Genomic DNA, 24890 nt, shown 5'->3' with positions numbered 1-24890 from the left:
AAGATGGCGACTTGAGTGTAGCACAAATGTCTTTAGTTCATAACCCTCTTGTTGGTAAGAGTTTCTGCTGTTTACATATGTGAAAGAGTTCAAGACACACACACTAAGCCTGACCTGTCATAGCTCTATGTAAAAGCTGCTTCTGGATAAAGATTTAAGATAAGGGGGTTATAAATGCTTGGTTTTTGTCTAACGACACCACTCACAGGCCCAGCACGGCCCGCTTACTCTACATAACCCCCAGCCTGCTCTCCGGCTCGGTAAAAGGCAACTGTTAGAATCTTTTAGATAGTACCTGCAAAAGTGCTGTGTGTATAGCAGTGGTTGACTTGTGTTTTAAGTAATTGTGAGTATCAGGGTGGTTCCAGAGATTAACTGTCAATGAGACTGCTAGTCTGATCCTATAGGTATGGTCTGTAAAAATGGACTATTTGTGCTTGGAATGATAGAGAAGATTAGGATGACATGCATAACCCCGAAGCGTTTCCAACTTTCTCCCACAAGGGGGGAGATTTTTTTTTTTTCATACCTACAACATTGTTTTCTGCATGCAGTGTGTGGTGGAGAAAGCAGGCACTCCTGTGGATGTTTGGTACCCTCTAGTGGTCATGTTGGGTAAGTGCAACAGGACAGCTGAACTAAACCCAGACCAATTTAGACAGTAAATCACTGATACCCAGACCAAACAACACCATATAATTGCAAGCAGGCCATGAGTTAATCCATTTGTGACTCCCATCGGCTCTAACGGGTACCAGATTGAGTCCCCGATACACTCCTCTCCTTGGGTGGAGATAAAATGCAAGGGCATTCTCCAGGCAATTCGATAGATATTTCCCCAGTCATGCCACTGGGCATAGTGGGTTCCCTGGCTGCTCAAACATGAATCCTCTCTTGGACTCACTGCCCCTCTCCCTTGGGTCCAGATGATTCTTTGTGGCCTCGTTATATGTGAGAGTGGTTATATGTGAGAGTGGTGTATCTGAGAGAATGCGTTGTTATAATATTGTTTTCCAGTAGCCTAATTACGAGTGCAACTTAGAAATAACACAAACAGGCTATGAACAACATACCTTAGACTGTTCTCGTCTGTTTTTTACGAGTAATGAGTTGGGCTTTAGTTGTCTGTTCCCCTCTTTTCCTATTCGACCAATATGTAACTGGAGGTCAAACCACACTTTCTGGACCAGCACTGGGATTCAGAGCTTGGAAGTTTTGGAGCTGGGCCATGTCCTTATCAGTGATGGGAGGGTGGCTGTTTGATATATTTTCCGTGCCTTAGCTGTTTGATGTTGGCCATAAATGCATGAATCGTGGTGGTAAATTTAGTGTCCTTCATAAGGCACCAGCTGTGACCGATGGGTGGGTCATTTAGAAACTGGCAGTGCCAGATAGCTACTTATACTGTACTGCTTCTCGTTTCCTAAATTTCCATAAAACTGTCAGAGAAACTAATTAAACTTCCTTAGTGACAGTTTAAGTCAACATATTTCTTCTCTGTTAGCCAGCCCTCGAAGCAACGCACAGCCCAGTTTGTATTCTTAACTGTTTTTATTCGTTGCGGCTTTTCTCAATGCAGTATCCCCCAAATCTGCGTGCCTGGGTATTATTGCTATCTGTTTTCCCCAATTATCCAAAGTCCTGCCGCCAGAAGATCAAAATAAATGTTCCACTCATCCCATTTTAGTTTTCGCAACAAAGTATTGATTTAGCCAGCCGACTGAAAAATATTTTGTATGTTGCTACGCTATGATAACCAGCTCAATTTGCTGTCTGTCTCGTTCAGACACATTCGCTTTATATGGGACGGTGGAGACGGTGAGAACTTATTCTTAACTAGCCTACCTGGTTAAATAAATAAAAAGATCAATTCAATATTGGAAAGGTCGGAGAGACAGACCGGTTTATACAAATCTCTGCTGTTGAGAACTAAATGCTAGTCTAAAAGAAATGGGAGATAATGTCTAGATGCTTTTTGTAGTGGAGATTAAGTTTATACATTGACACCCCCCCATCTCAATTTACCTATAACCTGCCCCCACCCAATGGACATTTATCATGTTACAGTTGTAAATATGTAATTATTAATTATGTTGCTATTGTTTCATTCACTTCCCTTTGACTTGCACTGTAAGAACTATTCACTGTACCCTGCATTTATATCTGCAACCCTGCTCATGTGACTAAACTCTCTGTGGCTCTGCTAGTACTCGCCACTAGAGTGCAGCAACAGACGATAATATGCAGTGATCATCTGTAGGCGGAGATGCTCTGTCAATGGCAATGCATTTTAGGGTCTGTTGCTGCTCTCTAGTGGCAAGTCGTAGCAGTGCCACAGATGAGGTGAGTGCATTTTATTGCACAGGTCCAATTGGCATGTAAGAATGTGTATTATGTTTCTCTGGTCTAAATCCCATGTAGATCATGATGTAATGGAAAGACTGAAAACCAGCAGACACTCAAGCCTGGAGTAGTTGACTTTGCTTCATATGCAAACAGCCTGTTTAGCTGGTTGGGCCAGACTGCACTAACAGCTGAGTGTGGTAGAGTGAGTGGCTTGAGGTGTGGCCTTCTGTCTGTAAATTGGCAAGATCTGTTGTGATATGTAAATTACCTGTTGTCTCAAGGTGTGAGTAGGTAAGGCTCCATAGCTCAGTGGTTAGAGCACTGGTCTTGTAAACCAGGGGTCGTGAGTTCAATTCTCGCTGGGGCCTTGACTAAAAGGTCAAATGTTTTAATCCAGGTCAGTACAATCCCGATTTGTGTTAAATTCTGCTCATGTATACATACCTTGTGAAGAATTATGTTGTTGTAGTAGTTTGTCTCATGGCAACAGAACAGCCAGCACAGAAATTACATTTCTATCAGATTAACATGTTACCATTTAACATTATTGATGCAAGCTCTCACAAACACCCAGAAGAACATTTTGACTTATTGTTACATTTTTTTGTAGCGAGTTAATGGGTTTTATGGCTTCAGTCATGGCTCAATGGTTAGTGCACTGGTCTTGTAAACCAGGGGTTGTGAGTTCAGATCATGCTGGTGGGGCCTTCCATGAAGGGTCATATGTTTTGGCCTGTCTGACGTGTGCTCTGGCAGCACTACATTGCCTAACATGCAGCCTTGTCTACACATTGCATTGGAGCAAAACAATGTGCGTATTAACCATAAATAACATACAACTGTTAATTTGCTTCTCAATGATCATTCAACGCCGCAAGATTTGATGGACAGACAGCACATCATTGAAATTTGCCAGAGTAGCCTACTGTTCCACCTGTGGGCAGATGACAAACATATATTTTATTAATATCTTCAATGCCTGGATTGTACTATACTGTACTTTACGGTACTCTACTTGACTACTGTACTGAACTGTACTTTGCTGTACTCGAATGCTCTCTGCTGTGCTGTACTCTACTCTACTGAGCTCTACTGTGGAATTGCCCAGATGCTGAATTGTCTTTACTATTTCAAAGACCTTTTCAGCTTCCCTGAAACAAGGGCTATTTTTCAATTGTCTTTCCTTGGTTCCTCACGTCCTCTCTCTTTGCCTCCTCGACATGCATTGGAGAAGGAGATTAGACAAAGGAACCTCTGATCTTCTGTACATTTTGAGGAGGCAAAGAGAGAGGATCTGAGGAATCAGGACAATTGAGAAAGAGCCTTGGGATTACTAGGTCACCCAGGGACATCTATAAAGACAGAACTACTCTGGGCTTGGTGCTTTTTGTCTTCTCAGAGAGACAAAAGCAGAAAGCTGTTTTTACTGTAAAGGCATAGAGAGAAGTCAGGTGAAACCTCAGGCTAGAAATGTGTTGTCCAGTCTGGCTGGTTTAACAGTTTTTCAACGCACGGCATATTTACTTACTGTATCGCCTGCCTGCTGCCTTCGAAGGGACTATTTACTTACTGTATCGCCTGCCTGCTGCCTTCGAAGGGACTATTTACTTACTATACCGCCTGCCTGCTGCCTTCGAAGGGAATATTTACTTACTATACCGCCTGCCTGCTGCCTTCGAAGGGAATATTTACTTACTGTATCGCCTGCCTGCTGCCTTCGAAGGGAATATTTACTTACTATACCGCCTGCCTGCTGCCTTCGAAGGGACTATTTACTTACTGTACCGCCTGCCTGCTGCCTTCGAAGGGACTATTTACTTACTGTATCGCCTGCCTGCTGCCTTCGAAGGGACTATTTACTTACTGTATCGCCTGCCTGCTGCCTTCGAAGGGACTATTTACTTACTGTACCGCCTGCCTGCTGCCTTCGAAGGGACTATTTACTTACTATACCGCCTGCCTGCTGCCTTCGAAGGGAATATTTACTTACTATACCGCCTGCCTGCTGCCTTCGAAGGGAATATTTACTTACTGTATCGCCTGCCTGCTGCCTTCGAAGGGACTATTTACTTACTGTATCGCCTGCCTGCTGCCTTCGAAGGGACTATTTACTTACTGTATCGCCTGCCTGCTGCCTTCGAAGGGACTATTTACTTACTGTACCGCTCTGGCAGCACTACATTGCCTAACATGCAGCCTTGTCTACACATTGCATTGGAGCAAAACAATGTGCATATTAACCATAAATAACATACAACTGTTAATTTGCTTCTCAATGATCATTCAACGCCGCAAGATTTGATGGACAGACAGCACATCATTGAAATTTGCCAGAGTAGCCTACTGTTCCACCTGTGGGCAGATGACAAACATATATTTTATTAATATCTTCAATGCCTGGATTGGGAGCCGGGGTGGGGCGTGTGTGGAGCTTTATCCCCAGGGGGAAGGGCCTCGCTTGAGAGACCAATGCAATCAATGTTGACATATGAGATGAATGTGTGAAATCTGTGGATGTCGTTGTATTTGATCATGTCACCACTACAGATTTGTTTTGTTTCTGCATTTGATTTCCATTGATCTTTTTCTGGCAGAGATCAATGTATATGGCAGTAGGAAAGCAGTCCCACTTGAGCATTTGTTTCACTCCCCTTGTCAGTACGTCCAACCGACCTCACAACCGCAGACCACGTGTAACCACGCCAGCCCAGGACCTCCACATCCGGCATCTTCACCTGTGGGATCGTCTGAGACCAGCCACCCAGACAGCTGATGAAAATGTGGGTTTGCAGAACCAAATTATTTCTACACAAACTGTCAGAAACAGTCTTAGGGAAGCTCATCTGCATGCTCATCATCCTCACCAGGGTCTTAACCTGACTGCAGTTTGGTGGCGTAACGGACTTCAGTGGGCAAATGCTCACCTTTGATGGCCACTGGCACGCTGGTATCTGTGACCAACAGATACATATCTTTATTCCCAGTCATGTGAAATCCATAGATTAGGTCCAAATTAATTTATTTCAATTGATTTCCTTATATGAACTGTAAAACTCATTTTTTAAATTGTTACATGTTGCATTTTATATTTTTTTAGTGTGTGTGTCAGTATAAACGCAGCCACTCTGTTTTATTTAGAGATTGAGCATGATTAATGCAAATGTAATGTCCCCTAACCCCCTGTCAGTAGGGTGCAAACTGTGATTAATGAAATGCCAAAGGAAATATGAAGCTGTGAGGAGAGCAGAGCAATGCAGTATGTTGAAATGTTTTCTTATATAAACATTCTCTATGCAATTTGTGATATGTGTAGATAGCTTGTCCTGAAAAACAAAGTAGTTTGCACATGAGTGAATTGTAACTAGTAGTCTATGCAAGATAAACATAATACTAGAGAAAGTTATACATTTTCCATACTTTGATCGCCATAAAATATACAATCAAATCGTTGTGCAAATTCCTGAACCTCGCATTATGTGGAATTATATATATATATTAAACATTGTATACCCTCTTGCATTGTAATTATGGTCACATCAAGGAGTGTGGAGAAAGCGCCGATAACATCTCGCGAGTTTTGGATATGGGATTTGACTTTGCAGTGGGTGGAGACAGGATAGCAAGTAGTATCGAAATCGCCTTTTTGACAGCTAACATAAAAAAATACTGTTTAATTTAAACTTGATGAATGAATGCGTTGATATTTCGTACTGTTGCACCTACATCGAGGCGTATCGTTAAGGAGGTTCATTCTATCACGTCAATCCTCTGGAACGTTTCTGCGGAGACTATGCTCTGGAGCTCGTAATGCTGCCTTAGCTGAAACGTTTCAGCTACAGTGAAGAAAATACCTTTTCAGTTTAATCGAAACTCCCCGGTAAGAATAATAAAAAATGTTTATTATCAGTGCATGTCATGGTTTCAATGTGATGTTTGAAAACTTAGTTTCAAGACAAAGTTTCGAATTCAAAAGCACTGCGGTCATTGGCAAATTGTCTTGCCGCTACTGTATCAATGTATTCTGCTCATGGCATGACACATGATTTTAACGCAAGAATGTAACGTTAGCGGTTTGCTTGGACAAATTAGGCTATGGCTTCAAATATGAACAGGACCTGTTTCTAAGCAGCCTATGGAGTCTTCATGAATATCAGTCAAGTTTAGTCCTACAAAGGCTATACGTGTTTAATCATAACTATGGTAATCTGAACCCCGACATTGTTATCAATCGCGATTCTTCATTAACACAGTTTTGTCTAGGCCTTAACAAGACTGAAGTAAACACGTTTGTCCTGTCATGAGGGTTCTGTGTGTTCAACTCAATTCTGGATGACATAAAAGGGTAACTGCTAACAGAGTTTGGTCAGGTAGTATTTTCTGGTCTGGGATTGATTCATCCGGGAATAGATTTGGCTACACCAGGGTAATCACAAACCCAAGTAATTAATCCCTTACATTTTCAAGAATTTCCTAAATCGCATACAGACATCCATGTTGACTGAGGATGACGTTTATGAAAATCCCACCAACTAAAGTTGAAAACCAACATTCTTGAGGTTTTCATATTTCGTTTTTGAATCGACCTTTTTTTAATACATTTTTTACAAGATTTTATTGGATGTCTTATAAACAATACAGAACATACAAACGACTACATCCTACAAACATCACCCCTGTCCAGACCTACTTCGATCCCGTGTTTGATTACACATTAAGTTAATAGTTTCACAAATAGGCCTAGCCAACACTATGAATGATTCATTTTTTAAAGTAGGCTATCATGACTTCTGCAATATGGACCTATCTCACCTGTTGCTCTTGGTCTCAGGTGAGTGGGTGCTGCTATAGCCTACATATCATGAAAACAGCCAACCTATACTAAATATGAATGCCTAATTTTCATTGCCTGGGTACTTCTGTTAGGAAGGTAATCTATAGTGAATGGGAGCTCAGCTGGCAGCCTGTAGTTGAGGTAGATGAAGTGGAAGTCTGGGGGAGTTGATGAGAGAAGTGTGTATCTGAATATTAGGAATGTAGCCTAATTCGTTTGTGTATTATTGACAATACACAGTTTCTGCTTTTTAGGATATCTGTGTAATGCACACTTCCTTTTAGGCCTATATATGAGATACCTCTTCTATTTTTCTATGTCATAGTATTGCGTTTCATTTTCTGGCCTTTTAGGAGTCTGTCATGTGGCTGAATTATAATGTGCTATGCTGCAATGTTTCCAGAGGATGTTCTGTCCTCGCGTCTGTCTGACATTTCTCCTGAACCTGCAGAATGGATGCATCGGCCAGCATTTCTCATGGGCCCCCCTGGGACAACAATGACTGGAAACAAACCAAGTACTGTCAACTTTAAGGAAAATAATCTAGGCTATTAAGGGGTTTATAAGTGATTTTCTTTTAGAATTCAAGGGGTGCATTTTAAATGATCGGAAACCTTACAGGCTACGGTGGCTTTAACTGCATCTGGGTTTTTGTGACAGTGGCAGGCTGACAGTGTGTCCCCAGCAGAGCGAAAGAGAGGGAGAGTATGGTACAGCTGCTAATGTTGTGCGTTGGTCTGTAGCTCTAGCTAACATGAGCGCTAGGAGGCTTGATCCAACCTGACATGCCACAATTGGGCCAGGAATAAAAATGACAAAAGGGCCTGGAGGACACAGGCAATAAACTAGCTGAGAAGAGCGGTCTATTAAGTGGTTCTTTGTGAGAACGGAGAGGTGAGCAAGTTGTCCTTCAAAAGGATGAGGATGCAGAGCAGGGAGGGAATCTCCAAGGTGATCCTGAAGGGACAAGCCAGCGACAGGCAGTGGGTAGAAATGCCAGAGTAAGATACTAACAGCGCTGTTTACCTATCGTGGAGCGGGAGCCTTATTAAAATGCATTAGAATCTCCAGGCTGCTGCTTCTCCCATCCCCATCATCAGGGTGCTTATCATCTCCAAGGCAAACGGCAATACAAAACACTAGGGAGCTGTGCAAGGCCTGTCAGCCAAGTCCTGATAGAGAGACCTGGCACGCTCAGCCTCAGCTCAGTCGCTACTGCTGTGATGTCATCAGAGAGAGGCTTAATAACATTCTCCTTGGTTACTGCTGCTACTGCTAACCCTTTTGTAACCAAACCCATATAGGAGCAGTTTGGAAACACTACTGTCTCCTGCTCCCATCACTACAAATGTCAGCGGTTTGATCATGTATAGATAAGAGATTAGTGACTATGGAAATGACCATACATCTAAAAGAACCCATGTGAAGTTCAAAGGAGTATGGCAAATCTTTTTTTATTAATTAAGGGATATATACTTTATTTTATTTTTTTAACAATTTTCCATCTTAAAATGTAGGAGTAATCAAAGACGGAAAAGGGGTATTTTTTTGGAAAACCTCTACCAGAAATAGTCTAAAGGTATGAGATATATATAACACTCATATTGAAGGAAACACCCCATGCCAACAAATATCAACACTTTTTAAATTTAGTTTTGGATACATTTTTCTGCCTTTAAGTTTCAGAAAAATTGCCTTGTGCCTTGAAATTCTGTTATCAAATACCCACATCTTTAAGATATTTTCTCTCCCTCATTAGGAGGGGAGGAAGTTCACAAGTAACAAATAAAGGTAGATCTATTAAGTAGTCAGTGTTTTTTTTACTGATATCAATTTGGTTGATTAATTATTGTGATAAATGCAATATAAAAAAAATCGCTAATGGAATTTCTGCAGTTGAATTGGCTACAACAAAGTAAAGAATACTGAACTATACTCTAGTGGGCACACTAGAGTTAGGTACACTATAGTACTGTACTTTACGGTACTCTACTTGACTACTGTACTGAACTGTACTTTGCTGTACTCGAATGCTCTCTGCTGTGCTGTACTCTACTCTACTGAGCTCTACTGTGGAATTGCCCAGATGCTGAATTGTCTTTACTATTTCAAAGACCTTTTCAGCTTCCCTGAAACAAGGGCTATTTTTCAATTGTCTTTCCTTGATTCCTCACGTCCTCTCTCTTTGCCTCCTCGACATGCATTGGAGAAGAAGATTAGACAAAGGAACCTCTGATCTTCTGTACATTTTGAGGAGGCAAAGAGAGAGGATCTGAGGAATCAGGACAATTGAGAAAGAGCCTTGGGATTACTAGGTCACCCAGGGACATCTATAAAGACAGAACTACTCTGGGCTTGGTGCTTTTTGTCTTCTCAGAGAGACAAAAGCAGAAAGCTGTTTTTACTGTAAAGGCATAGAGAGAAGTCAGGTGAAACCTCAGGCTAGAAATGTGTTGTCCAGTCTGGCTGGTTTAACAGTTTTTCAACGCACGGCATATTTACTTACTATACCGCCTGCCTGCTGCCTTCAAAGGGACTATTTACTTACTGTATCGCCTGCCTGCTGCCTTCGAAGGGACTATTTACTTACTGTACCGCCTGCCTGCTGCCTTCGAAGGGACTATTTACTTACTGTACCGCCTGCCTGCTGCCTTCGAAGGGACTATTTACTTTTCTTCATGCTTGTTTCATTATTTATAAGCAGCATTCAGTATAACAAAGATTTTGGGACGATTAGGGGAAAGCGGATGTGGGCGAGGTGGTTGACTGAGAAGCGTGGTGGGTGGGTGGGTGGGAGCTCTAGGGAGACTGAATACTGATGGAAGTGGAGCTGGAGCGGTAACATTAAGCCAGACAGAAATATAATTTAAATGTGAAGCATTCCCAGTTGTAGCCCGGGTTCATGCATGCATATGATTATGATGGGAACTATGCTGACCTTTCTCCAACTGGATAATTTTGCTCTTAATGTAACATTTACTTCCTCACACAGAAAATGTCAAGCAAAAAGCGCTCTGTTTACTCTTCATTCATAGTGTGTTATTCCCCGCAGCAACAGAAGTTAAGCTATGTAAGGACATCCGTTTTCAAACAAGCCAGGCTGTCAATGTCTATTTTAGGCCTAATAATTAGTTCAGTAGACGTGTAGTTCTATAGTTTACATATTTTTTTAAATTACATGATTTAGTCCAGGGGTTTTCAAACTTTTCTTGCCCAGAGACCCCCAGCCAGGCAAACCAGGGACCTTCATCATATGTTAGCAGAAAAAGATAAAATCACATCTTATCAGGTGAATGACAATGGCAAGTAGAAGTAATCAACATTTTAAAGTGAAGAGATTTTTGTAGACAGTTATTGTTTTGACATCCCCAAAGTTCATTGGGAGAGGAAATGTAAACTAACAGTCTATTGGCGGCATAGAGATTTTTGCTGTTATAAAACATTTTCTGCAATTCTACACATTTTTCAATTGAGCTGAGACAATTTTGCAGTTTTAAAGCAAATTTCCTGCATGTCTATACATTTTGCAATGGCTAATGCTGTGTTCCTCTGCAAAAAATCAATGAGCATGTGCCCAGAATGCCCAGTTTCTCTTCTCCTTGACTGTATAGCTTTTTTTTGTTAGTTCTCAAAGATGGTATTATAAAAAATAAAGTGTGTGTGTGTGTGTGTGTGTGTGTGTGTGTGTGTGTGTGTGTGTGTGTGTGTGTGTGTGTGTGTGTGTGTGTGTGTGTGTGTGTGTATATATACATACACACACACACTTTATTTTTTACAATACATACACATACTTTATTTTTATATACACATGCACACATTTGAAGTCGGAAGTTTACATACACTTAGGTTGGAGTCATTAAAACTCGTTTTTCAATCACGCCACAAATTTCTTGTTATCAAACTATAGTTTTGGCAGGTTGGTCAGAAATGTACATACACTTAAGTTGACTGTGCCGTTAAACAGCTTGAAAAATTCCAGAAAATTATGTCATGGCTTTTGATAGGCTAATTGACATAATTTGAGTCAATTGGAGGTGTACCTGTGGATGTATTTCAAGGCCTTACCTTCAAACTCAGTGCCTCTTTGCTTGACATCATGGGAAAATCAAAAGAAGTCAGCCAAGACCTCAGCATTCTTTTTGTAGACCTCCACAAGTCTGTTTCATCCTTGGGAGCAATTTCCAAACGCCTGAAGGTACCACATTTATCTGTACAAACAATAATACACAAGTATAAACACCATGGGACCACACAGCTGTCATACTGCTCAGGAAGGAGACGCGTTCTGTCTCCTAGAGATGAGCGTACTTTGGTATACGGAAAGTGCAAATCCATCCCAGAACAACAGCAAAGGCCCTTGTGAAGATGCTGGAGGAAACAGGCTCCAGCAGGCTTCATCAGCGTTATCACCGACCACGACTGCATTTTGAAAACCTATATACTGTTGAAGTCGGAAGTTTACATTGAATTTGGTCTGGATTTTGGGACTGTGAAAAGACCCCTGGTGGCATGTCTGGTGGGATAAGTGTGTGTCATTTGGGGATTTTAAACTAAATGTTTCTTATAAAAATAAGTGATGCAGTCAATCTCTCTTTGCCAAGAGAGACTGGCATGCATCATATTTATATAAGCCCTGAACAGTTATTCTAACATCTTCAAAGTGCGCAACAGAATTAGGTAAGAAGAACTGCACATTGCTGCTTCCTCGACTTGCATGTTCTGTTAATATGAATTACCATAATCTAAATGTGATCTGTCATTCTCAGCATTATGGGTGGACGCCCTGATTTTAAATGCATCCGGTCAAAATGTCAGGTGCCATATTCTCCTAACGGAAACCCTGCCATGGTGGTATTCTGTTGCAGCTAGTGATATTAATAAAATACTTTTTCACATAAAATCACCCAAACCCACCTCCCAATAACAAAACATATTGTGCTGACCCCTGATTTAGTCAGATTAGCGATATTAGATATTCAGTGAGGGGGAAAAGTATTTGATCCCCTGCTGACTTTGTACATTTGCCCACTGACAAAGAAACTATCAGTCTATAATTGTAATGGTAGGTTTATTTGAACAGTGAAAGACAGAATAACAACAAAAAATCCAGAAAAACTCATGTCAAAAATGTTATACATTTATTTGCATTTTAATGAGGGAAATAAGTATTTGGCACCCTCTCAATCAGAAAGATTTCTGGCTCCCAGGTGTCTTTTATACAGGTAACGAGCTGAGATTAGGAACACACTCTTAAAGGGAGTGCTCCTAATCTAAGTTTGTTACCTGTATAAAAGAAACCTGTCCACAGAAGCAATCGATCAATCACAGATTCCAAACTCTCCACCATGGCCAAGACCAAAGAGCTCTCCAAGGATGTCAGGGACAAGACCTACACAAGGCTGGAATGGGCTACAAGACCATCGCCAAGCAGCTTGGTGAGAAGGTGACAACAGTTGGTGTGATTATTCGCAAATGGAAGAAACACAAAAGAACTGTCAATCTCCCTCGGCCTGGGGCTCCATGCAAGATCTCACCTGCGTGGAGTTGCAATGATCATGAGAACGGTGAGGAATCAGCCCAGAACTACACGGGAGGATCTTGTCAATGATCAAGGCAGCTGGGACCATAGTCACCAAGAAAACAATTGGTAACACACTACGCCGTGAAGGACTGAAATCCTGCAGTGCCCGCGAGGTCCCCCTGCTCAAGAAAGCACATATACATGCCCATCTGAAGTTTGCCAATGAACATCTGAATGATTCAGAATACAACTGGGTGAAAGTGTTGTGGTCTGATGAGGCCAAAATGGAGCTCTTTGGCATCAACTCAACTCTCTGTGTTTGGAAGAGGAGGAATGCTGCCTATGACCCCAAGAACACCATCCCCATCGTCAAACATGGAGGTGGAAACATTATGCTTTGGGGTTGTTTTTCTGCTAAGGGGACAAGACAACTTCACCGCATCAAAGGGACGATGGACGGGCCATGTACCGTCAAATCTTGGGTGAGAACCTCCTTCCCTCAGCCAGGGCATTGAAAATGGGTCGTGGATGGGTATTCCAGCATGACAATGACCCAAAACACACGGCAAAGGCAACAAAGGAGTGGCTCAAGAAGAAGCACATTAAGGTCCTGGAGTGGCCTAACCAGTCTCCAGACCTTAATCCCATAGAAAATCTGTGGAGGGAGCTGAAGGTTCGAGTTGCCAAACGTCAGCCTCGAAACCTTAATGACTTGGAGAAGATCTGCAAAGAGGAGTGGGACAAAATCCATCCTGAGATGTGTGCAAACCTGGTGGCCAACTACAAGAAATGTCTGACCTCTGATTGCCAACAAGGGTTTTGCCACCAAGTACTAAGTCATGTTTTGCAGAGGGGTCAAATACTTATTTCCCTCATTAAAATACAAATCAAAAAAATTTGACGTGTTTTTCTGGATTTTGTTGTTGTTATTCTGTCTCTTTTGTCAGTGGGCAAACGTACAAAATCAGCAGGGGGTCATACTTTTTTCCCTCACTGTAGCCTACTTTGTCTGTTTCACAAAAAACACTACATAGAAAATGTATTTCGCCACATATGATGGACTTCAAGGCCGTCTCTTAGTAGTGTGTGTACCGCAATATTATCTGGAGCACCAAAATGTAGGCTAATTGAAGTCATTGTGCCTGAATAGTTATGACAGTGAACGGTTGTGCAACAAATCTTATCTAGAATATGTTTCTAGTTCTGTGTTCCTAGTAACAGGATGGCTAAGCATTTTTTTAAACTTGTCCTGTCATTTCTGCGTGCTGGTTATGGTGCCAGAGTCTTTTTTTAGAATGTCCAGATTTATTGTCAAACTGTGCGAGACTTTCCATTACGCTATGTAATCATTAATAATCCACTTCTTAAATTGAGTGTTCTGTTTTTCCTGAATGCTAGCATGTCCCAATACATCCTACCATCCTTTTCTATACATCTGTATAATTCAGAATTGGAATAAAATATTACACAACAGGATATTTAATATGGAAAGCATCATGGTGTGCCTCTTTAGGGAGACCACTGGGGAGTGGAGCGGTAGAGATTGGATCCACATTTTCACTCACAAAAACTTTTGATCTCCAGCTGAAACCTCAGTGGGTCAGTGCAGTGTTAGCTGAAGATGATGCCATGGAATTGCCTGCTAATTTATCACAGAGGCAGGCTGACGTTTGGAAAAACCTTCCGTACTTGGCACAGTGGAATTGCAGTGGGCCCTGCACGCATCCCTGTGGGCCGCCTGTGTGCATTGAGGAGGATTAACGCTCACCACTGGCACCATTGCCCTTGTCCTCATGGATTGGAGAGCAATGCTGCTTTAGGTCTTCATGCTGTGACATTTAAGCAGCAGAAAAATGCATTGAGCACTATTAGCCCATTTCTCGTCCTTCGTGAATGTAAAATAGTGGTATGAATGTAAAATGAAGTGGTATTGTCTGAATATCATACCAACTTAAATGCATGTAGGAATTGGTTAAATGGGTACCGGTAGGCTAAAAGGGAAAGCCGAGGGGTTTGTGCTATCTGCCTATGCAGGTACATTTGAAATCTTAGAAGTAATTTCTGGACCTAAATCAAACTTCAGAGGAACCCTGTAGGTAATTTATTTTTCAAATTGCACCCTATTCCCTTTGTAGTGCACTACTTCTGATCAGGTCACATCAAAAGTAGTGCACTGTAAAGGGGAAATGGTGCCATTTGGGACAGCCATGTACTCCTGATGACATCCAGGTCATGAAGTCTATAGGCCCAGCTGTCAAGGTCACGAGCAGTGTCTAATTATGGGCTTTAGCCCCCTGTCAGTACAATATGGGTCAGTGGGCAGAGGTGAGTTAACCAAACCTGTCTCCTCTGCCAGTGCCCTTGGCAAATGGCAATCCAAGTCAAATATTTGGGGGAGAGGAGAAAAAAGGAGGCCCCAAAACTGAGTGACACCCATTGTTCTTTATCTTCAAATGTAGTGCAGTTCACATATGAGTATTCTGAATACCAATACATCTGCATTGCTATCATATTGTATCTATAGATGGGAGCCCTTATCTCCATCTATAGATACAATAAGACTTTTCCCACCTGAATTAGTATCATGCTCTTTTGCTTAACTAAATCTCAAATCATAATGAAGAAAAGTTTAAAAGCTTTTGGGTAACTGATCTTTTTCCTATAACTTAGCTACAACTGCAGGGTATTACCACACATACTGAGCCTACTACTACCACTGACATATTGTAGCCTAGGTATTTGGATGTCAAAATAGCCTGAAGACTTTTTTAGCCTGCCTCTATTGCAGCATATGAGAGCAGATATGGAAAGAGAATGAGAGCAGCAAGAGAGAGAGTGCAGGGAGGGAGAGATGGAGCCATCATGTCTTTGTTCAGTCTGGCTTCTTCCTCCAGGGCCCTTGGGTTGGCTGGCTGCTAGAGGAGAGAGAGTCCGGGGCTTTAGGAGAGTGTAAGGCTGGCTGTGTCCAATGGGCCCTGGTCAAAAGTATTGCACTAAATATGAAATAGGGTGCCATTTGGGACTGAGACCGAGTCAGGCCAGAGATACTGGAGTTCTTTATGAGCTCCGTCTGGAGAGACAGGAAGACCGTGGGGGGATGGCTGCTCTCTGGGGATACTAGTGGCAAAGGAGGATTCTCCAGGAGTTTTTAGGATAGAGTGATTTTACAGAGGAACATTTTAAGAAATCAGAGGTGCATGTGCGTCTGTCCAAATGTGTGTTAGAAGTGGCAATGCCTGTTCATTATGTTTCCATGATATCTGCTCTATGAATCTTGTGCTCCATATCTGCTGCTCAAAGCATTAGAGACATTGAGGTAGAGTTAAACTGGAATTATTTTACTCAACATGAGATTGAAGGATAGATGGGCTTGGCTGCAAAATAGACTTGGGTGGTATCCAGATTGTCCTACCTTCAAACCGATCTTGTGCCATCCTGGGATATTCAGTAATACCGGCGCTGCACACTAGGGGCACTATTTTCAAACCCCACTGAGCTTCTGTAATACCAAGGTTAGCAATGCTAACAAGTACATGGAAAATACCATAGTGATTGCTAGTTAAATGAAAACGAGTGCATGCAAACATTTTTACAGTCTCTAAACTGTTTGCAGGACAGATATCACAGCTCATAAAGTAACAAAATAAATCTGCTCACAGTTTGCTGCACACACAACTAATATTAGACAGCAAGGTAGGCCTAAAAACCATATCTAGATTGTTTTCAAGTTTATGGGTGATTTATCTTGATTTCTGAAACTTTTTCTCTGAATAAGCTTTGTTGCACAATTAATACACTGGATTTCAAATAGGAATAATCTAATGAATTCAGGGATTATAAATATACACCTTTGACCCACTAATGATTTAATTATTTTATCAAAATAGTTTAACCTGCTTTTTTTTGCAATAATCACTGATCTGGCTTTCAAAGCTTAATATGAAAATCCATTTTTTGTTAACCAGAATCATGTTTTATACTCATTGCACATTTATAAAACATAGACTAGATGGCTAGCACTTAAGTCTGTGTCTAAAATGCTGCTAGCGGTACGTGGTACTCCAGCGCCAGACAAACTGAGCATTCATTAATTTCCCACAATCATGTTCATTGATACTTCCATTTTCGTAGATAACTAGGTACTAAATCAGCAAACCAAATTCACATCTTCAGAGCATTTAGCTCTGTAAAACGCAGCATCACATGATGCAAAATTCATCATACGGGCCAGATTTCTGTATTTTGAAAGTTACATCTTGAAAACTTGGGACTATGTCAACAATGGACTAATGAAACAAATACCAAAATATAGTTTTTGGGTGGGGTTTTCCTTCAATAGTTCTAAGATATTTAGCTGGCAAACATTTAGTTGTGAATTCCATACTTTAACTAGATCACCTGGCGCATGCTGCACAACAATGTGACTCACAAAGCTCCGATGTCTTTCTTGTTGTTGTGTGCGTGTAAACAAACGTGACTGGGGACTACCGGTAGGCCTACACTTCATAATGAAAAATAATCTGACAGGTGAAATGAAGAACGTGATCTGCTTTATTTCCTAACCTACTGCACAAGTTGACTGCAGGTATTTACTTAAAAAAGATTTGGTATTGAAAAACCATCTCGTGGCTATTACCAAATACTCTGGAATACGGCATATACAGTATACCTACCAAGCCTACTGCAGACCGTCTGGCTCCAGGGAGAGGAAGGCAGTGTATTTAGTGTCTACAGCCCAAAGTTGAAGGTTAGGGAGATAGTCCGTAGATTCTGATTAATATTATATATGCCAATGACTACGCTAACTCTCTCGAGTCTTCTTTTTGAGCATTGCTAAATTATCATGGTGATATAAAGTATATAAATTGTTTAAGTCTCAATGTTATTTACTCAACTTTTTTATACTGGAATAATTATATTTTAATCTCAGCCGCTATTATGGAAAGTGATATTTATAGTATTCCAGGCAGAGGCTAGCCTATTGAAACATTTGTTCTTGTAGCAGTCAACCTTTAGATGACTACTTTCCCACATAGTCTGGAAGCAGCTGCTTGGGATCTGAATTAGTGGCGGCATCCCAAATGGCACTGTATTCCCAAGATAGGGCTGCAGTAAAAAGTAGTGCACTATGGGTCCTGGAGTGATCAAAAGCAGTGCACTATATAGGGAATAGCATTTGGGACGCAGATAGCCTGTCTCACCACATGACTCACTTGTTCTCTCTATGCAGGTTAGTGTAGTTTTAAGAGGAACTTTTCTTTTCCCCTTTCTCACAATGTCATTCATCAAGACATAACCAGGAGGGGAATGTGATTTGAGGTTCTAGGAATGCCTGTGCTTATCCACCAAGGTAAACAAAGGACACGTCCCAACTGGCACCCTTTTCCCTAGCCTATACAGTGCACTACTTTTGATCAGAGCCATATGGGTCCTGGCCAAAAGTAGTGCATTTAAAAGGAATACTTTGAGATTTTGGCAATGAGTCCCTTTATCTACTTCCTCAGAGGCCGCCGACCTTGTGGATACCATTTGTATGTTTCTGCGTCCAGTATGAAGGAAGTTAGAGGTATTGCGAGCCAATGTTAACTAGCATTGTTAGCTATTTCCTATTACTTGTAGTTAGCAATTGAGCTAAAGCTAGTGAGAAACTACCTTCCAACTGCATGCAGAGACATGAAAATAGTATCCACGAGTTCATTTGACTCTAGGGAAGTAGATAAAGGGCTTCATTGCCAAAATCCCAGAGTATCCCTTTATTTGGGACGCAGACAAAGACTTCTCCAAGGGAAGGGACTTTGATCCCTAAAATTGTTCTACCGGTATGTAGACCTTCATCATGCACTGAAAATAATAGGCTTACATTTTGATATTATTTCTATGATTACTAAGTCTGAAATATAGTATGTTCAGTTGGAAACATGATATCAGTAATATGCAAAAAAATATTTCTCTCCCCCCACCCCCTCTCTCACTCTCTCCCTCTCCAGGTGTATCGGCACCTGGCTAGCGGGAGGCGGAGCATGCATGTGAGATCAGAGATCAGATTGGACGTGGAGCTGTGATGCGTGCGGCGAGCTGCAGGATGAACGTGGCGGCCATTCTGAATGGCCTGCTGGTGTCGGTGGTGGCAGCACTGCTCTGGAAGTACGTGAGGCTAAGTGAGCATGCTGCAGTACTGGAGGAGGAGCTGCAGCTGACCCGCCAGTCCCAGGAGCTGTCCCAGGCCCGGATAGACTACCACGCCGCTCTGCTCGCCCTCCAGGAGCATGGCACCCGTATGGTCTGCACCGGAAAGATGCACACTGATCGCATCTGCCGCTTTGACTACCTGTGCTACTGCACCGAGGCTGAAGAGTTTGTCTTCTTCCACAGCAACTCCTCCTTCATGTTGCCCAACCTGGGGCCCCGGCGCTTCCAGCCGGCCCTGCTGGACCTGTCCTCTGTGGAGGATCACAACACCCAGTACTTCAACTTCCTGGAGCTGCCCGCAGCTGCCCTCAAGTTCATGCCCAAGCCTGTATTCGTCCCTGACGTCACCCTCATCCTTAACCGGTTCAATCCGGATAACCTGATGCACGTGTTCCACGATGACCTGCTGCCCATCTTCTACACCATGCGGCAGTACTCGGACCTGGACGATGAGGCCCGCCTGGTCTTCATGGAGGGCTGGGGTGAGGGCGCACACTTTGACCTCTACCGCCTGCTGAGCAGCAAGCAGCCACTTCTCAAAGAGCAGCTGAGGAACTTTGGCAAACTTATGTGTTTTACTAAGTCCTACGTGGGCTTGTCCAAGATGACCACATGGTACCAGTATGGCTTTGTCCAGCCACAGGGCCCCAAAGCCAACATCCTGGTCTCTGGGAACGAGATCCGGCAGTTTGCCTCATCGCTGATGGAGAAGCTCAATATCACCACGAGAGGAGGAGAGGAGAGTGCAGCGGAGGAAAAGGATGAGTACTTCGTAGTGTTCAGTCGCTCCATCAACAGACTCATCCTGAATGAAGCGGAGCTGATCCTGGCGTTAGTGCAGGAGTTCCAGATGAGAGCGGTGACTGTGTCTCTGGAGGAGCAGAACTTCCCCGGAATCGTCAAGGTCATCAGCGGGGCCTCCATATTGGTCAGCATGCACGGGGCCCAGCTGGTCTCCTCTCTCTTCCTCCCCCGTGGGGCCGTCGTTGTGGAGCTCTTCCCCTATGCGGTCAACCCAGAGCAGTACACCCCTTACAAAACCCTGGCCTCTCTACCAGGCATGGACCTGCAGTATGTGGCCTGGAGGAACATGGTGGAGGAGAACTCTGTGGCCTACCCAGAGAGGCCCTGGGAGCAGGGAGGTATAGCCCACCTGGATAAGGAAGAGCAGGATCACATCCTGACCAGTAAGGAAGTACCCAGACATCTGTGCTGCCGCAACCCTGAGTGGCTCTATCGTATTTACCAGGACACGATAGTGGACATCCCTTCTTTACTAGAGGCTCTCAGAGCGATCGTGAAAACCAAGCCCAACCTGAAGAAGGCCAAACCTGCCAGCACGGTCTACCCGGGTCGGGTCAGAGAGCCCCAGTGCCAGACATCGGTTCAGGCCACCAACGAGGCCAAGCTGACTGTGTCCTGGCAAATCCCCTGGAACCTGAAGTACCTGAAGGTCAGGGAAGTGAAGTACGAAGTGTGGATCCAGGAGCAAGGAGAGAACACGTACATGCCTTATATTCTCCCCCACCAGAACTATACCTTCTCTGAAAACATCAAACCCTTTACGACGTACCTGGTGTGGGTGCGCTGCATCTTTAACAAAAACCTCCTGGGGCCTTTTGCCGATGTACTCATGTGCAGGACATAATTTGTGTTGATCTATACAGTTACAAGTTTGTGACTGCTTGTTCCGGATGATCAGATATTGGGGTTGTGGATTACTGAAGGTGATACTAGATAAGTTCAGCCAGTAGTTTTGAAAGTAGCGCTCACGAGCCAAAATGGGTCCCAGAAAATTGTGCACAATTGTATACGATGTCATTCATTTTGTATGATATGTTACGTCCTGCACAATAAATGTATATTTACATGTACATTTAAGTCATTTAGCAGACGCTCTTATCCAGAGCGACTATTTCCTACAATTCGTATGATATGTTACGAATTTGTAAGTGCTTAAGATCCCGTTCAATCTCATTAATATGAAAATCTGTGATTGAGGATAGTCTCCGATTTCAGGATAGTTGATGTGATGTGATCTGTATCTAGGATGAGAGACAACCATGTCCTCACACAGAGAGTGAAATGCAATGGAAGTTCAATGGCATTTAGCATGGGATGCAGGAACACGAGTCACGATTTAAGGATGCATCGTCTGTACCAATAGCAGTAAGTACTATACAACGTATCTTTTTGAGATATAGGAATTTCTTTAATATACTTATTTATGAGAAAACATATTTTTTATTAGTCTTAAAACACTGAACCTATCTATATCTGTACTTATTTGAGTATGTAATGTAGGTTTTCAGCAAAGCTCAGATTTGATTGGTTTGTGATTTGTTATCTGAGAAATCACAACTTTGTGGCTTAGCCTACCCTCCTGCACAAAGTAGTAGCTTTGTCATGTTGCCTTTCTAATTGTCAATTTACATAATTGTTTGCAGAATGTTGCCAAAACCTTAAAGGGATACTGTAAGATTCTGGCAATTTTCTACTTACCCAGAGTCCGATGAACTCGTGGGCACCCTATTTATGCCTCTGCGTGCAGTATGAAGGAAGACTACTTCTAACTAGCATTAGCACAATGACTGGAAATCTATGGGTATCTGCTAGCTAGGTATCTGCTTCAGGCCTGGACAATTCCAGTCCTCGGGGGGCCTAATCGGTGTGACACCCCCCCAGCAAACACACCTGATTTTAAACTAATTCAATTTTTAACTGAAGTTCATGATTAGTTGATTATTGGAGTCAGGTGTGTTAGCTGGGGCAAAAGTGTAACACCAATCAGGATCCAGAGGACTGGACTTGCCCAGGCCTGCTAGCTGCAAATACCCATACACTTCCAGTCATTACACTAAATCCAGTTAGCAATTATGCTAGCACTAGTTAGCAACTTCCTTCAAACCGCAATCAGAAACATATAAGAAGCGTGTCCATTTGTTCATTTGACCCTGGGGAAGTAGATAAAGATCCTCGTTGCCAAAATCCTAAAGTATCCCTTTAAGAGAAACCAAAATGAACTTGAAAATGTGGTTACAAGTATACAGTACCATTAAGTATGTGTTATTAGTTGTAATTGAATTATCTTGTGCTTCATTGAGGCTTTAATATTTGCCAGTTACCTTTTTGAACTATTGTGACACATGGATAATAAATTCTTCCCCTTCTAGATTATTTGAGATATTAATTCAAGGCAGATAAAACTTTCAAAGAGTGTGTCCAGGAAAATGTTTGCAGTTTTGTAAATATGCAGACTAAAACATGCATTATTCCTTCAAATAGTAGCAGTCTTTTACGAACATTGTTCCTCTAAATGAAAATAAAGAGAATATATTATGTATTTATGTGAAAGGTTCTGATGCTATGCGGTGCAGTTGCTAGATATGCGAGGGTTAGTTCTATTTCTTTCAGAAAAACTGGAGCTTCTTTAATCAGTTTCTTTGTCATTGTGTGTCAAAAGATAAATACAAAAAGGTTCATGCCACTTCAGTGTGCCCATTACAGCAATTCTGAGTTCAATTGTCCTATTATTTTTTTATTCAGTCTACACAGTTGCAGAAAATGATCAGAATTCCTTACTTACTATTAATCTGTACCATTTCTGATTGTGATCATAGAACATTTGTGCAGGTTATATGCATGCATAAACTTGTGAAATAATTAGCCTGTGATGCTTTGGTAATGACTACTATGCCCTGAATCAAACTGGAGTAATAACCCATTCTATGGCTCATCAATGCTGCTAACCATGTGTGATTCAGTGTCTTTATCCCAAATGGCACCCTCTTCCCTTTAATAGTGTACTACTTTTGACCAAGAACTATAAAGGTCACCAGAGCCTAAAAGTAGTGCTCTATATGGAATAGGGTGCCATTTTGGGACTCAGCCCAAGTCTATATGATGGTGTGCAATGCTGCCTGTTATATTTCATTGCCTTGTGGTGTACAAAACTAAAGTAATGGCTAGCTTCCTAGTATGTGCCAAGCCCTCAGAGTACATAAGTGCTGATGTAAGATCAGCTGCAGCCCTCGTGTCCTGCTAAGCGTATATATATTGCCTTCAGAACATATTAACACCCTTTGACTTTTTCAACATTTTGCTGTTACAAAGTGGGATTAAAATGGTTGGAAAAAAACGTACAATTAAATCCATCTACAAATAATCTAATGTCAAAGTGGAAGAAAAATGACACTAATACAGTATATCTTTATAAGTATTCAACCCACTTAGTCAATACATGTTTCTCTGGGCAAGTCTCTAACAGCTTTTCACACCTGAATTGTGCAACATTTGCCCCTTATTCTTTTCACAATACTTCAAGTTCTGTCATTGTTTATTGATCATTGCTAGACAACTGTATTTGGGTCTTGCCATAGATTTTCAAGCAGATTTAAGTCAAAACTGTAACTCAGCCACTCAGGAACCTTCAGTGTCTTCTTGGTAAACAATCAGTGTAGTTTTGACCTTGTGTTTTAGGTTATTGTCCTTCTGAACTGTAAATTAATCTCCCAGTATCTAGTGGAAAGCAGACTGAACCAGGTTTTACTCTAGGATTTTGACTGTGCTTAGCTCCATTTCATTTCTATTTTAACCTGAAAAATTCCCCAGTCTTTAGCGATTACAAGCGTGCCCATAACATTATGCAGCCATTTCTATGCTTGAAAAGAATGGAGAGTGGTACTCAGTAATGTGTTGTATTGGGTTTGCCCCAAATATAACACTTTGTATTTAGGACAAAAAGTGATTGCTTTGCCACATTTTTTTCAGTATTACTTTACTGCCTTGTTGCAAACAGTGCATGTTTTGGAATATTTGAATTATGTACAGGCTTCCTTAGTTTCACCCTGTCAATTAGGTTAATATTGTGGAGTAACTACAAAGTTATTGATCCATCCTCAGTTTTCACCTTTCACAGCTGCTCAAAGGGATATTCAATGTCTGTTTATTTTAAATATTTAAAAAAATACTTATTTAGGATTGCCATAACAAAGGGGTTGAATAGTTATTGACTCAAGACATTTGAGCTTTTCATTTTTAATTATACTGAACAAAAATATAAACGCAACAATGAACAATTTTACTGACTTACAGTTATGAGGAAATGAGTCCATTTTTAAATTCATTAGGCCCTAATCTGTGGATTTCACATGACTGGGCAGGGGCACAGGGCCTGGGAGAGCATAGACCCACCCACTTGGGAGCCAGGCCCACCCACTGGGTTTAATCAGCTTCTTGATATGCTACACCTGTCAGGTGGATGGATTGTCTTGGAAAAGGAGAGATAATCCCTTACAGGGATTTAAATACATTTCTGCTCAAAATTGGAAAGAAACAAGCTTTTTGTGCATATGGAACAGTTCTGGGATCTTTTATTTCAGCTCTTGAAACATGGGACCAACACCTTACATGTTGCTTTTATATTTTTGTTCAGTATAATTTAGAATTTTTGGGGAAATCATCATTCCACTTTGACATTATGGTGTATTGTGTGTAGGCCAGTGAAAATTCAGGCTGTAACACAACAAAATGTGGAAAAAGGTCAAGGGGTGTGAATACTTTCTGAAGGCACTGTATTGTGATCTAAAAGGTTAAACTGTCCTAAATCAGCACTCCTACTCTGAGCGCTTGACATGCGGCCCCAGATCACTCTGTGCCACGGTTGAGTTTTCAGCAGAGGGCACAGGTTTGAAACGGTTTTTGAGGCAGCTGAGAGTGGTGACAGGAATCTGTGAATCAATAGCATTGGATTGGGTTTCTCTCTTCCCCTAAAACAGCACTAGTGACACACAGATCGCCAGTGCCAATTCATAGACTTTGCAATGTGTTGCATTGTTGATTATTGGTATAATAATTTAATGGACATTAATGGTGTCATAATAATCAAGGGATTTAAATGCAGTGCTGACTTGCTAGTATGTGAATATCCTACCCATTTGTGCTGTACCCATTGAGGTATCCTACTGATGAACTAAATTCCACATTAACTGGAATTTGTCCCTT

The 24890-nt window shown here is 41.8% G+C and overlaps 1 protein-coding gene and 1 non-coding gene across 2 annotated transcripts; both read left to right on the top strand.

Annotated features, from left to right (window-relative positions):
* Positions 1–2641: 2641 nt before the first annotated feature.
* trnat-ugu lies at positions 2642–2714 on the top strand. The gene has a single exon. It is a non-coding gene; the product is annotated as a tRNA-Thr (tRNA).
* Positions 2715–5918: 3204 nt separating this feature from the next.
* On the top strand, positions 5919–23682 carry LOC124006437 (protein O-linked-mannose beta-1,4-N-acetylglucosaminyltransferase 2). The gene is made up of 2 exons (XM_046316450.1): positions 5919–6223; positions 18686–23682. Exon 2 carries the CDS (start codon positions 18760–18762, stop codon positions 20533–20535), a length of 1776 nt encoding a protein of 591 aa, XP_046172406.1. The 5' UTR covers positions 5919–6223; positions 18686–18759; the 3' UTR covers positions 20536–23682.
* Positions 23683–24890: the final 1208 nt, after the last annotated feature.

This window comes from Oncorhynchus gorbuscha, linkage group LG19 (genome assembly GCF_021184085.1).
Source record: "Oncorhynchus gorbuscha isolate QuinsamMale2020 ecotype Even-year linkage group LG19, OgorEven_v1.0, whole genome shotgun sequence".
Lineage (NCBI taxonomy): Eukaryota > Metazoa > Chordata > Actinopteri > Salmoniformes > Salmonidae > Oncorhynchus > Oncorhynchus gorbuscha.
Note: the sequence above shows the minus strand (reverse complement) of the source record. Positions and strands in the feature narration are given on the sequence as shown.

Bases quoted from the DNA above. Each gene is read 5' to 3' on its own strand.
- LOC124006437 (XM_046316450.1), top strand. From the start codon at position 18,760: ATGCGTGCGGCGAGCTGCAGGATGAACGTGGCGGCCATTCTGAATGGC.